The sequence below is a fragment of the Dermacentor albipictus genome, chromosome 3 (genome assembly GCF_038994185.2).
Source record: "Dermacentor albipictus isolate Rhodes 1998 colony chromosome 3, USDA_Dalb.pri_finalv2, whole genome shotgun sequence".
Taxonomy (NCBI): Eukaryota; Metazoa; Arthropoda; class Arachnida; order Ixodida; family Ixodidae; genus Dermacentor; species Dermacentor albipictus.
The window spans coordinates 101,519,911-101,534,364 of NC_091823.1; the positions used below are offsets into that span (position 1 = coordinate 101,519,911).

Below are 14,454 nucleotides of genomic sequence, written 5' to 3' on the forward strand. Positions count from 1 at the left end.
AAGAATGAAAAGCAGTAAGGGGTCTTTGAACGCTGTCGCGTTCCACTCATAAAGGCGAAGCTTAAGCGTCATCCAAATTCTCTCTCTTTTTTTTTTTCGGAGGCGTGTCAGGCACAGTATCAAGCACATGTGCAGTTGTGTAGACGCTTTCCGCATTGTCTTCGATCAACGTCTATGCAGTTTTATAGCATGCTTGAGTAGCTCACTTAAGGCTCCGCGAACTTCATCTGCGATAATATAAATAAGATAAAGAAAGCACATTGCGCCCAATGCGCATCCCTTTGTTCGAAAGTGTTATTCACCATTGTTTGGCCGTTTTCGTTAATAATATGGGCAAGATTGTGAATGGCTGACAGCTGTATTTACAATAATTTCTCGCATAAGAACTTAGTGAATGTGGGCTGCGATTCCTTATATGCCGATCGCGAAACATGAAAACGACTATTTTGCATTTAAAACTTGCAGGATGACATTTCAGTAGCAAATAATCGTACTGAGGTCATGCTAGATCGTTTGAGGAAATAATTGAGGGCCTTAACAGAGAGAGCGAAAGAGCTGGGTTGAATATTATTTTACAGAATACAAAAATAATGATCAATAGCCGGGCAAGGGAACAAGAGTTCGTCAGTCAGCCTGTAGAGTTTGTGAACGAGTTCGGTTACTTAGGTCAATTACTCACGGGGAACACTGACGATGAGAAGGATATTCAAGAAGAATAAAAATGTCTAGGAGCACAGACGCGTAGACGGTTGGGCCATTTGAGCCAGTTGAGGCATCATGTAGTATTGTTGAGCGGGAATACGGCGGGAAGAGACGGAGTAAAGTGAGCGTCTGTCCTGTCTACTCCGTTTCTTCCCATCCGTATTTCCGCTCAATGACGCAATATGTCCTGCAGTGCATGCGGCAAACATTGTCAGCTTCTCATTGGGAGCTTAGCATTACCATTGAAAAGAAAGGTATAGAATCAGTGCATTCTACTGGTGTTAACATAAGGGGCAGAAACTTGGAGACTGACAAAGAAGCTGGAAAATAACTCAGGTACAGCGAAAAGAGCGATGGAAGGAAGAATGTTACGCGTAACGTTAAGAAACAGGAAGCTATTGGTGTGGATCAGAGAGCAAACAGGGATAGCCATATTCTAATTGGCAGTAAGAGAAAAGAATGGAGCTGGTCAGGGCATGTAATGCGTAGGTTAGGTAACCCTTGGACCATTAAGGTTACAGCATGGATACCAAGAGAAGGGAAACGCAGTCGAGGGTGGCAGAAGACTATGTGGGGCGGTGTAATTAGGAAATTTGCGGCCCCTAGTTAGAATCAGTTGGCGCAGGATACGCGTAATTGGAAACCGCAGGGAGAGGCCTTCGTCCTGCAGTGGACATAAAATAGGCTGGTTATGATGACGATGAGATATTTTGTGCAGATATCACCGCCAAGTAACTGCGTCAAAAGCAATAGAATAATACATTCGATGGTACTGATAATGTAATTCTCTAGCAAAAACAACGAGAAGAAAAATTTCAACTGTATTTGCCATGTTAATCGCCATGCAGTTTAAACTTATGTTTAAGCACTCCACTGTTGTGTGTGAAGCTAAAGAGCAGGCTTAGGTGGAGATCGATAAATAAAGCGACAGACATATATCCTTCAGTGTGCGCGTGCTGCTTCCTTCTTGATATCTTTATCGGTACTGGCGATTGTGAATTGGCGCACCGGCGCTTCGCCTTTCAGACGACTGCGCGCTTTTCTTTGACGCATGCAAGCTGTTCCTGGTGAGTTGGCGCGCATTTCTCCGAAATTAGTTGAGTGTATGCAGCTTTCTTCATGCTTTTATTGTTATCTAGTTTTTTTTATTATAGCCATAAAATACGTCAAAGAGCTTGCTATAGTTCGTTCTGCTTGAAATTAGCAAACACGCAAGAGGCACCGGACGTGTTGGAGGCTAACAAAAGGCACTGGCAGCGAAAGAAACGCCAACTGTGACGTGTGTGGTACGAAACGTCTATTTAATCTATGTCACTGTCATTTATGCGCAAGAGAGAGAGAGAGAGAATGAAAAGGAAAGGCAGGGAGGTTAACCAGATATGAGTCTCCGGTTTGCTACCCTGCACTGGGGATGGGGGATAGGGGTTAGAAAGATGGCAGAGGAAAACGCTAAAAAAAAGGAAAAAAAAAGACACGCACACATGGAGGCGTACACACAAATGGCGTTCCAGTTAAAGTCGTTCACACAGGCCGGTAGATCGTAAAAAGCGCAATAGCGCTTGCACGGCCTTCTTCTGTGACGATAGGTCCTTTCGATGTTGTAGAATTAATTTTTCGGATAGCAGTTGGTCATCCAGTTGGTCAAGTGCGTGGCGAAGGCATGCCCTCTGGGAACTGTACTGCGGGCAGGAACATAAGATATGGCCAATTGATTCTTCAAGGCCGCAGTGGTCACAGGTTGGGCTGTCGGTCATCCCTATGCGGAATGCATAGGCTTTAGTAAAGGCAACGCCCAACCAAAGTCGATATAAAAGCGTGGCGTCTCTACGGCGAAGCTGTGATGGCGCTCGAAGACTTAGTGTGGGATCCAGTGAGTACATTCGCGTGTTTCTTAAATGTGGCTCATTCCACTGCGACGCGGTGCACTGCCGAGCAAGTAGACGGAGGTTCCGTGCTGCGTCAGTTCTAGAAAGAGGAATCGGGACGTGGCGCTCCTCAGTATGAGCTGAGCGGGCAGCGTGATCCGCCCGTTCATTGCCGATAATCCCGCAATGACTTGGAAGCCACTGAAAGGTTATTTCGTGGCCTGCATCACTTGTATGTTGTAACATTTCTGTAATATGGAATATTAGCTGTTCGTGCGGTCCGCGTCGTAAAGGTGACAGTAGAGACTGCAGTGCCACCTTCGAATCGCAGAATATTGTCCATTTGTGTGGTGGTTCATCACCAATGTGTTGAAGGGCAGTAAAGAGCGCTGCGAGCTCTGCTGCCGTCGATGTTGTGGCGTGAGTCGTCTTAAATTTGATTGTTGTAGCTTTCGCTGGTATGACGATTGCCGCCGCGGAGCTGCTTGGAAGAACAGATCCATCAGTGTAAATGTGCGTAGAATCACGATAGTTCTCGTACAAATGTAGTAGCGTGAGCTGTCTAAGGGCTGGCGATGATAGATCAGCTTTTTTCGAGATACCAGGTATAGCGAGGTTGATTTTTGGCTGATCGAGGCACCATGGAGGAATCGAAGGTCTCGCAGCCGGGGTGAAACAAGCTGGCAATGACTCATTATATGCGGTTATCGTCTGGCTGAAAGATGTGTGTGGTCTGTCCGTTGTTAGGGAAGCCAGGTGGTGACGGGGAGTCCTGGCCAGATGCCTTATATGTGTCCTGAGTACTTCAATTTCAGTGTGGGTCCTGACAAGGTGGTCTCCAGCGATTGCTATTGTAGCCACTGTCGAAGCACTCTGAGGCAGGCCTAGACAGATCCGGAGCACTTGACCCTGAAGACTTTGTATTGTGCGTACATTTGTTTTACCTGTGCTGCTTATTGCCGGCAAGCTGTATCGCAGAAATCATAGAAAAAGCACCCTGTACAGTTGCAACATGGCACTGGGCGACATTCCCCAGGTCTTGCCAGCGAAAAACTTGAGCAGGTGACAGATGCCTGTCAACCTTTTTTTCACGTATGATACGTGTGGGCTCCATGACAAGTCCCTGTCGATTATGACACCTAGGAACTTGTGCGATCGGACACGTCGTATTATTTGGCCATTTATCATTACACTGTAATTGGCCATGGGTTTGCGCGTAAATGGCACTAGTGCGCATTTCTCTGAGGAAATTTCCAGGCCTCGATTACGGAGGTAGATAACAGTTTGTGTGGCGGCTCTCTGAATTCTCGCTCTCAACTGTAGGCGTGTTACTGCAGACGTCCATATGCAAATGTCATCGGCGTACATTGAAAGCCTGACTGTGGTTGGCACGTGCTCAAGGAGAGCAATTAGTGTTAGGTTAAATAACACAGGGCTAAGTACACCGCCCTGGGGGACGCCGCGGTAGCTGTAATGTAGAGAAGTATGGCCTCCCTCGGTGCTTACAAAGAAGGATCGCATGGATAGATAGCTCCGTATCCATTGAAACATCCGATCACCCACTCCTACCTCTGCGAGAGCAGAGAGGACGGCTTCATGCGTAACGTTGTCATACGCCCCTTTAACGTCGAGGAATAAAGAAGCGCAGAGACGCTTACGGCATTTCTCATGTTGAATGTAGGTGACCAGGTCGATGACGTTATCGATCGATGATCGACCGCGTCGGAAGCCCGCCATGGCATCTGGGTAGGTGTTGTGGTACTCCAGGTACCACTCCAGACGTCCTAGGACCATCCTCTCCATCACTTTGCCCACACAGCTCGCCAAAGCGATCGGGCGATAGGATGAGAGCTCCAACGGTGATTTGCCAGGCTTCAGCAGTGGAACAAGGCGACTTGTCTTCCAGGTTGTTGGTAGCGTGCCATTTCTCCAAGATTCATTGTACACCTCGAGGAGAACTCCTCTCGCTCGCTCCCCCAGGTGACACAGAGCTCGGTAGGAAATTCCGTCAGGTCCTGGCGCTGATGTGCGGCTACACAAAGCTAATGCTGCCTTAAGTTCGTGGACTGAGAATGGTAGATCCAACCGGTGATCACGTGGTGGCGGACAGCTGCTCGAAGGTGATAGAATGTTGGTAGCTGTGAGTTTGCCGGATAGTCTGGCGCAGAAATCCTCTGCCACGTCAATCTCCGATCTCTTTTGAGAGAGGGCAAGCGCTTTGAACGGGAATCGCTGTACGGGAAGTGTCCGGAGACCGCGCACCGTTCTCCATAGTTGAGATAAAGGCTTGCGTGGATCTAGCGACTCACAGAAGGCAGCCCAACGTTGCGAATCGAGCTTGTCTAACCGGCGCTGTATCTTCTTTTGCGTGCGCCTGGCGGTCCGTAGATCGTCCATTGTCTTCGTACGTCGGTATCTTCGTTCAGCACGTCGTCGGATTGCTCGAAGTCGTTCTAGTTCCACATCAAAGTCATTCAGTCTCGAAGAGCATGTGAGAGTACGCATAGTGTCTTGCACCACGCTCTTGATTGCCTCTTCCAAGTCGAAAGATGGATTGGCGTCGCAGTGTTCTTCCATAATAGATTGAAATTTAGGCCAGTCCACTCTTTTGATCGTATCCCTTATTTTGGAAGGGGACAATCCTCTGATCTTGATGTACGTGGGGATATGGTCACTTCCGTGCGTCTCTATGTCCGCAAACCACCCTGCACGTCTGACTAGGCTTCGTGAGACGAAAGCCAAGTAAAGACAGCTGCTGTACGTGGAGCCACGTAAGAACGTAGGACTTCCATCATTCAGCAGCCAAAGTTCATTACTGGAGGCGAAAGATACCAGAGATCTGCCTCTTCCGTTGATCATCGGACTTCCCCAGAGTGTATGGTGGGCATTGAAATCCCCAATGATGACCCAGGGATGGGAGGTTGAGGAAAGGATGTCTTGTAGTCTTTGTAGGCCAAGTTCTTTTTCCTTACGTTTAGGCATATGTATTGGTTATTGTCATTAGGTGGGACAGGCTGATGAGTGTAGGTGAGGTCACGCCGAATACACACCAAAACCTTACTGTTTTCAGAAACAGTTGACGACATGAATAACTCATATCCAGAAAGCCTGATTGTGTTCGATAAGTTCGGCTCGCAAATGACGATAATGGGAAACATATTGGCGTACACGAAGCGACGGAAATCCGAAAGGCGCGCTCTGAGTCCGCGCGCATTCCACTGGAAAACAGCTGCTTGTCGGACCTCTTCCCTAAAAGACCGTGGCTGTGGAGCCATGATCTACTCAAGGGTTGCCAGCACCGGACTCAGAGCGTCCAGTACTTGAAGCGCACTTCTGGCAGACGGTGTGTGCATGTTGCTTAGCAACACGCGAATGGCATTCATTAAAGGCCTAATAAGTGCTATCACTTGCTCATTTGTTTTCCGCGACTCCTCGGATACAGCACCTTGCTGTACAGGGGGCGGCTTCTTCTGCGGCTCTTCTGGCGGTCGTGTACGCGGAAGTGGCGGCCATTCCTTTGTGGAGAGAGATCTGGCAGTATTCTCCCTTCCAACGTCGGTGTTCGGAGTACTGGAAACTTCCGCTGATGATGATGCTTGACGCATTGACTTTTCCTGGAAGCTTGACGTTTTCCGTCGTGAAGACCTTCGACGGTGACGTCGTCTTCGCCGTACTTTCACAGCGGCCTCTTTGTGGGTAGAATTGTCTCTCACCATTTGTTTAAGAATGGTGATCTCTTTCTTGATCTGGGGACAGTCTTTGGAAGAGGCGCAGTGATCACCCTGACAGTTAGTACACTTCAATGTGGTTGCGCTGCAGTTGTCTTCTGAGTGGGGTTCGGCACATCGAGGGCACACGGCCGAATTTCTGCAGACACCCTTCACATGGCCACTCTTCTGACAATTGTAGCATTGCATTGGTCTTGGGATAAATGGTCGAACCTGGTGGCGAAAGTGGCCGACCTTCACGTAGGGTGGAAGGCAGTCGCCTTTGAAGGTTATCTTTACACAACGTGTGTTGCCGAGGCGACCAACATGCACAATGACGTTGTGTTCACTTGCTGGTTTTATGAGAACTGGGAGGTCTGCATTAGGAATTTCGTTGTCAATGTCATAGATCACTCCTGTAATTGTGGCACCATTCGTTGGCATAATGGGTCGGACCTTGATGTTTCCCAGCTGCGTTACATGTTGTAGTATGGTCAGCGCGCTCGGGTTCATCACATCGATTGCCAGGATGTTTCGCCTAGTGTTTATCCTGACATCCTTGATCTCGTTTGGCACAGTGTTTTCGAGATACACAGAGAGGGCTTGCCTGTTGAGGACGCGCAGGTTGTCGGTAGCGTTCTGTGGCACAAACAAGATGGAGTGAGGCCATCGTTGAGGCGCTGTTTTCACAGTGTTCGAGCTGGACGCCGAAGATGAGTTGATAATTCTTCGCTTGGCCTTGCGGTATTGGACAAGTCGAAAGCTGTCTTCCGAGGACTCGTCACCTGATGCGGAGTACAGCTCTGTGTCCTCGCTACCACTCGACGTATTCCCTCGCTTCCTCGAACTGATGTCCGCGGGTGAACGGGAACCGAGAGGATCCTCGGGGTGTTGCACATCCATCACCGTGACGGAGGGGGCTGTAAACCCCACAGGTGCAGTGAGAAGTCCAGAAAAGCACAGAGACGGGCGATATGTGTTCCACAATAGAAGCACTTCGTCTTCCTCCATTATGCGCAAAGACTTCACAGTACTCACAACGCAATGATGAGGTGGCACGTCCAAAATGCTTGATAAGGCAACCTAGGAGTAAGCTGAAAGGTTCTGCGAGCCAAGTGCGCCAAATTAATCAGCTTTAGAGTCTGAAAGGTGCCCTTGGCACGAATTAACTTTTTTCGTAAGCCTGATGAGTGCACCGGCATATTCATTAATACTTTTTTTATTGACGAATAGTGTTTTTACTTGGGCATTGATGTGAAAGACGCACTTCCAAGTGCATGCATATATAAAGCATGAAGTTGTTCGCCTGCTAGATGAACACCTAAGTGGCTGCCTGGCACAGCTGTGCCAGCCTCTTTCTCAATATTGCCGTTTCTCTCTCTCTTTTTTGTCCTCTTCTTTCTTTAGCGGTATATGTGTCATTCAGCAAATACCAGCTAGGCCAAGTTCAGGTTTCTCTAAGGCACGAGTTATTATGCCGTCGTAGCACGAAATACGCGCTCGAAAAACACGCATGTGACGTTTGAAGGTAAGCGAAGAATTACGAGTACTTTTTATTGGGCCAGTTGGGGAACCATAGCAACTAGGTACGCATTACCAAGCAGACACAGATCATATGTAAGATCGCGAACATGCGTTAGCAATTAAGAGTGAAGAAAGCACCTCCCTGACTGCGCATTGTGGCTGCTGGAGATTGAAGCCACACTTAGAAATTATAGCAAAAAGCGAGAACATGGAAGAGGGGGAAGTTCTAGAAACCTATACCACCTGAAATAAAGCGAATATTTATATGCGTCAGTGATACGTCCGTATCCATGCAAAGATCAGAAAGCGCCATGTTGGAGCTGGCAACATAAAAATTGCAAACCATTTCTCTGTTTCTTTTCTGTCTTTAAAACTTTTCCTTGCCCTTCTGCGCATGTCGTCAAGGTATCTCATGCACGGTACAGGCAAGCATTGAAGGCCGAATAATTAGCTGGTATAGCGGGGCTCGTACTGTCTCTGCTTCATCTGTGTACGTTTGGTACTTTGCACCCATCGCTTCATTGCTATTACCGAATCTTAAAAGTGAGCTTGCAATTAGAGACATAGCCGCAGTTGTTACAGTTTTCGTGCAGCTTTTGTCTACTAACAAGAGAGGAAAAAAATTAATTATGGGGTCTTACGTGCCAAAGCCACAATCTGATTATGAGGCACGCCGTAGTGGAACACTCCGAATTAATTTTAATTACCTGGGTTTCCATAGCATGCACCTAGTCTAAGTATACCGGCGTGTTTTATATTTCTCCCGCATCGAAATGCGGCGACCGTGGCAGGGATTTGATCCCGCGACCACGTGCTTAGCAGTACATCAAAGGCACTAAGCAAACACGGAGGGTTAACAACGGCAGACGTGTGCCGACTGAATATGTTAAATTGTCCTGTTTTTTGCAGCTTGTAGACGTATGTGCTTTATATATCGATAACGGTGAGCACTTTTGTAAGTACGGACTGAGGCAAAACCATGGAAACTGAACGCAATATCGGGTAGAGAAATAAATTTGACAAAACACAGGAATAATAGAAACGAAATATTCGCACGAAGGTGGGACGCTACGATTTTCTCGGACTTCCTTTTGTAGTAGCAGCGGGCCATCCGTTGACCAATTGAAAAGATCAAAGCGCGCCCACAGTCTTGGAAGAGAAATAAAATAATGCTGGTCCTTGATGAGGACGAAAATAAACACAGAACAATTCGTTCAGTAATGAAGTTAGCATGAGTACATTATATACTCCACAGTGTGCAAGAAGCTAGTAAGAGAGCAAAGAAAAAGGACAAAAAATCTAGAGCAATGAATCTCGAATTTTCGATACCAGAGTATGGCCTAGTATGAGCACAGCTTGGAATACCGGTGCCTCCAACCAATTAATATGGAACTTTCTGAAGCTGTCATTTATTGTCTTAGACACACCGTGCATGGTCATTCTGTTTCATCAAAAGAGCGTGCAATGCTTGATGAGTCGCTTTGTGAAACATGCGAACTTCTGTTGCACTGTGAATGAAGAATGGAATAGTCCCGTGTAGCATGTTAAAAATATTGCGAGGGCTTGATTAGTTGAGCAAATAAGAAACAGACTACTGCACCGGGCTCCTTGTTCAGATAGAAGAACACATAGGCTACTGCAAGAATTAGCTGCGGAACATGATCATTTTTGTGTTTGCAATTACCTTTTCATCATGAGAAGGAAGGTTACACAATAAGAAAAATAAGTTGGAGCGCATACGGCAGGCATTACCAAATCTTGGCTGAGAGCACACCACTGACATTTAAGAGAACAGTGTACAATGATTGCATTCTACCGGTGCTAATATGTCGGGCCGAAACTTGTCGGCTATCAAAGAAGCTCGACACCAAGACAAGAGCAGCACAAAGAACGATGGAAATAAAAATATTAGGTGTTAAGTTATGCGTTAAGGGACAGGATGAGAGCGATGTGGATCAGAGAGCAAACGGGGATTGGCGATATTCTAGTTGACATTAAGGGAAAGTAACTGAGCTTGACAGAGCATGTAATGCTTAAGGTACCCATTGGACTATTCGAGCTACAGAATGGGTGCTAAGAGAATGGAAGCGCAGTCGAGGACGACAGAAAACTAGGGGGTGGGGTGGGGTGAAATTAGAGAGAGAGAGAGAGAGAGAAAGGCAAAGGAAAGACAGGGAGGTTAACCAGAGATTATCTCCGGTTGGCTACCCTGTACTGGGGGAGGGGAAAGGGGAAGCGATAGGTGAGAGGGTGAAGGACTAAAAAAGAGAAACTACACACACACGCACGTACACACAAACTGTTTCTGTGGGCACTGTCACGCAGCCCGCAAAGGCGTTCCTACTGTGATGCAGTGCACCGTACAATCCTGAGTCACACAGTGAAGTCACAATCTGTCTGAAAGTCCAGTGTCTTTTAAATACCGCAGCAGCGCCTTCATAGCCGATCGCGCTGATGTTCGCGTAGGCCAGTGTCCAAGGATCTTGTTTTCTGACAGTGGGCGCTTGTCCAGTTTGTCTAGGGTGGCTGAGAGGACTGCTCTTTGCGGGTTGAAACGAGAGCACTCACAAAGAAGGTGCGCGATTGTTTCATTGCACCCGCAGAAGTCACAAAGTGGGTTGTCGGACATTCCGATAAGAAAGGAGTACGCATTTGAAAATGCTACTCCAAGCCATAGACGAACTAGAAGGGTACAGTCGCGTCGTGGAAGCTCGGGCGGAATACGGAGTTGTAAAGTAGGGTCCAGGGTATGAAGTCGTGCACTTGTGAAATCGGATGAATTCCACTGTGCTAATGTCAGGTCGTTTGCCAGTACGGCAAGTTTTTTCGCTGCGTCGGCTCTCGAATGTGAAATTAGGAAATATGCAGATGCAAGTTAGAATCAGCTAGCGCAAGACAGGTTTAATTGGAGATTGCTGGCGGAGGCCTTCATCCTCAAGTGAGCAAACAAAATAGGCTGATGATGATGATGACCTTTTTTTATAGTTGATACGTACGGCAATTTCAAGTCTTTCAAAATGAACTATCTCAAACCTGAGGATGTCCTCCATTTTTGGTGTGTAAAGACCGCCGCTAGCAGTCGCGACTACACGAACACATTTATCTTGCCTTGGTAGTTTTACCTTGTTTTCGTGTGAACGCCTGATGATAATTAGAGCTATAGTAACTGTCAACGATTAGTCGATTTTTTCCTGTGAGATCTAGCGGCCTAGAAGCTGGTAGATATTGTCTGATTAGCACCCCATAAGTGTATTGTAGCTTTCGTTCGTCTTCTCCTTCTTCTTCTTCTTATTATTATTATTATTTTTATTAGTTGTAGCAGTAGTAATAGTAGTATGGTTAATAATACAGAATACCTTTTACAAATGAACAGAGTGGGAAATAAGGAATGACGCAGGCTGGCATCTGCCCCGAAACTGGGGACAACATATGCCTACTCATAAAGAAAGTGATAACAACATGGAAACAGGAAGAAAAGTAAATACGAAAGAACTAACACGACAAATCCAAAGTATAGAACTAAGAAAAACAGACAATAAAGGTTGCACTGATTACAATAAAGTATTGCAAAATATGAAAGATGAAGAAACATGCTGAGATCTCACGACTCGCATAGAAGAAAAAGCGCCAGAAATAGGATGCCACGCCAGATGCACAGTTACTTCGATACAGGCATTCACAGAGGGTCGCACACCCGAAGTCAGGAAAGCAGCCTCACTAGCAACTTGCGCGGTGCAATGAATGGAGGGCACTGCAAGATATCCGGCTCAAGTTTCCTATATATACAAGACAAAGCCTATGCTTAGCTTGCTTTATCACGACGAGACAAGCCTCGACCACGCAACGGAGGAGGAAAATATTGATTTGAAAATGATCCCAGAGGTCGGGGGCCTGCTCCAAGAAGTGGCCATGAATCTGCAGACGAGCAGTCGTCGAGGATACCTGAAATTTCGCTGAAAACAGCGAACACCGGCATGCGCGCTTGCGGGTGGCAATTTGCGGGCAAATTTTTGTTTGCTCCACCGATTTGTGCTGTATTCATGATAAATTTTCCATGTCTTTTAGTCTGCGCTGTCACCGGTTCTAAAAAGCGGCCCATTCGAATTTTATAACGTTTCAGAAAGTAGAGAGCAACAACCAATTTAGGAGAGTGAAAGTTCAGTTCTACGCTATTGTCTAACTCTTCCACTGTGCGTTTACTTTTTCCTCTTGAAGTCCACCACAAATTTTAATTCGACTGTTTTGCTATTTGGTTTTGGCAAATTGGCATCCCCTGTTCTGTGCAACATTGCTCTCCCCCTGGGATACTTTCGCCATAAACTCTAGTATTTCTTCATAGTCTGGCCAACACCGCCGAAACTCAAGTAGCGTAGTACAAGGCTAAATTAATTCGCTCGTGCAACGATGCCTTGTCATCGGATTTCTGCGTTCACGAAAGAACCAGTTCATAGTGTAATGGTATCAGAAAACGCAACATTACCTTTGAACGTAGACGCACCTTTCAAAAAGACGACGAGCCCACCCTCTATCAGCTCCCATAGGTGCGCTAATGTATGATTGTGGAACGCACGTGTGCACACACACACACCAACACACACACACACACACACACACACACACACACACACACACACACACACACACACACGCACACGCACACGCACACGCACGCGCACGCGCACGCACACGCACACGCACACGCACACACACACACACACGCACGCACACACGCGCACACGCACGCACACACTCACAACACACACACACACACGCACACACACACACACACACACACTTCTGGAAGATTTGATGACCGCCGACCACACTTGTTGCTCTAGCAGTCGTCATGGTGTACCTTTATTTTGAGAATGAAAATTCACCCAGTAAATGTTCTTTAATTTAATTAAATTTAAATAAATTCTTGCCTGGCAGCGTGTCATCAGAGCTGAGTAACAATAAGGGCCTTGCGTTTAGGATTTAAACAGTGAACAGGTAGGTTAGCGAGTGGTGGACGCAAAATCGAAAGGACACGATGCACATTCACCGTGATACCTTCGATCGCTCATCTGCAGGAAGCGTGTACGTGACGTGAAAATGCCGAAGTGGCCATTATTTGTATGCGGGTATGCTTGCGAATGAGATTAGGCGCTCGAACATTCAGATGCTACTGATCGGTAAAATTTGGCTCGTAAGCACGAACATAGATGGGAGCACCGACTCTACTCTATTGCGATGTGATTGGCATGGCCATCTCCACGACATAACACGGCCACTATTTCTCCGAGCTCTGTCTCCATGCGCTTCCTCTCTGCAGAATCAGAATCAGAATCGGTTTTAATGGGTTGATTAGAAAGATTGCAAGATGCTAATATACAGAAGAGGTCCTGAACTCAAAGACTGCAATGGGACCTCCTTTGCAATGTAAATGTAATAAAATAAAAAACAGCAGTTTCAACAAATCGTTCTTGTTCTTCGCTTTCCAAGATACCATCGTCCTCTTCTTGGTTTCCTAGCTGGTGGCGCCAAATGCACTCGCCGCATGGCGGCCAAATCGACAAATTACCGTGTCGAGAATGCTTTCAGCTATCGAAATTTCGGCGGCCGGAGGATGCCCTTTTGCCGTTGTCGCCACTTGAAACAGCATATCGGTGCGGCCCATTGTTCGACTGCTACTGCAGCCGCTGAATATGACATTTCTTCCGTGCAATTTTCTTCCAAGCACCTGTCGATAACATCAAGATTTTCTCGCAAGGTTGATTAAGTCCGACCTATGACTGATACACAGACCGATATGAAGATTTCATCCGCGTGCCGGGAACACTCCAGCCCAGACTATACTTACTGAACTCCATTGAAAAGAAACGCGCTAAAAACACTTCCCCGTAGGACGCCCCGCATCCGCTGTGACGATTGCTCTGCGGCTGTCAATGCGTTCACACTTTCGGGGTACTTCACGCACTGTCCGCATACTATGTATGTTTGTCTCTAGCCGCTTTCCCGCCTAGCTGCGTCACCTCGTAGTGCGCTGATGAAATTGGATATGAAACCACCGTTGGGAAAACTTGAGTCAACGAGCATGTGGCTGTGCGTATATGTGTTTTACTCTTCAACGAACCTCTTTTACCCCCACATGGATCACTGCAGATGCGGGACTGGGTAGTCACCACTGCACAAATAAATTCTTTAACGTGGGCTTGGAGCAAACAATACGTTGCGCTCGGTTTGTGCTGGTCATCGATGAATCTCTCCTACGCCAGCTTGTGTCACTTGTGTAGGTGTGCGCCGCTCCACAGTGAACGTCTTTGACGCCAACTTGGGTAACAAGGCATGTGTCACTGGCAACGTGCTGTTCTACAATGACTAAACAGTTCTTTTATCTTCTTTGATGCCGGGCAGAGCCAGACCCACGCCACAAAGGTCCCCCAGGCCCAGCAACTCGACACTTTGGCAGATTACGCCAGAATTTCAATGGGTATGCGTCGCTGCCTGTAAACTAATCCCACCGGTGTTTCGGTGAGACTGGTTTGCAGGCAACCGGTTCCATAATTCCAGTTTATTAATACGACAAATATGAGTTCAGTAAAACCATACAGACGTATAAAGTCAGCTCGTTTAGCAGCAGCTTCCATGACAATGGCCCTTATTACAGTAAACAC

General features: G+C 47.0%; 1 protein-coding gene across 1 annotated transcript in view; it reads left to right on the forward strand.

The window, feature by feature from the left end:
* Positions 1-14,162, forward strand: part of LOC139057731 (uncharacterized) — a 101,674-nt gene extending 87,512 nt beyond the window's left edge. The window contains exon 4 of the mRNA XM_070536479.1: positions 14,074-14,162. Coding sequence (XP_070392580.1) covers positions 14,074-14,162 — 89 coding nt within the window. The remainder of the gene's footprint in view (positions 1-14,073) is intronic.
* The last annotated feature ends 292 nt before the right edge of the window (positions 14,163-14,454 follow it).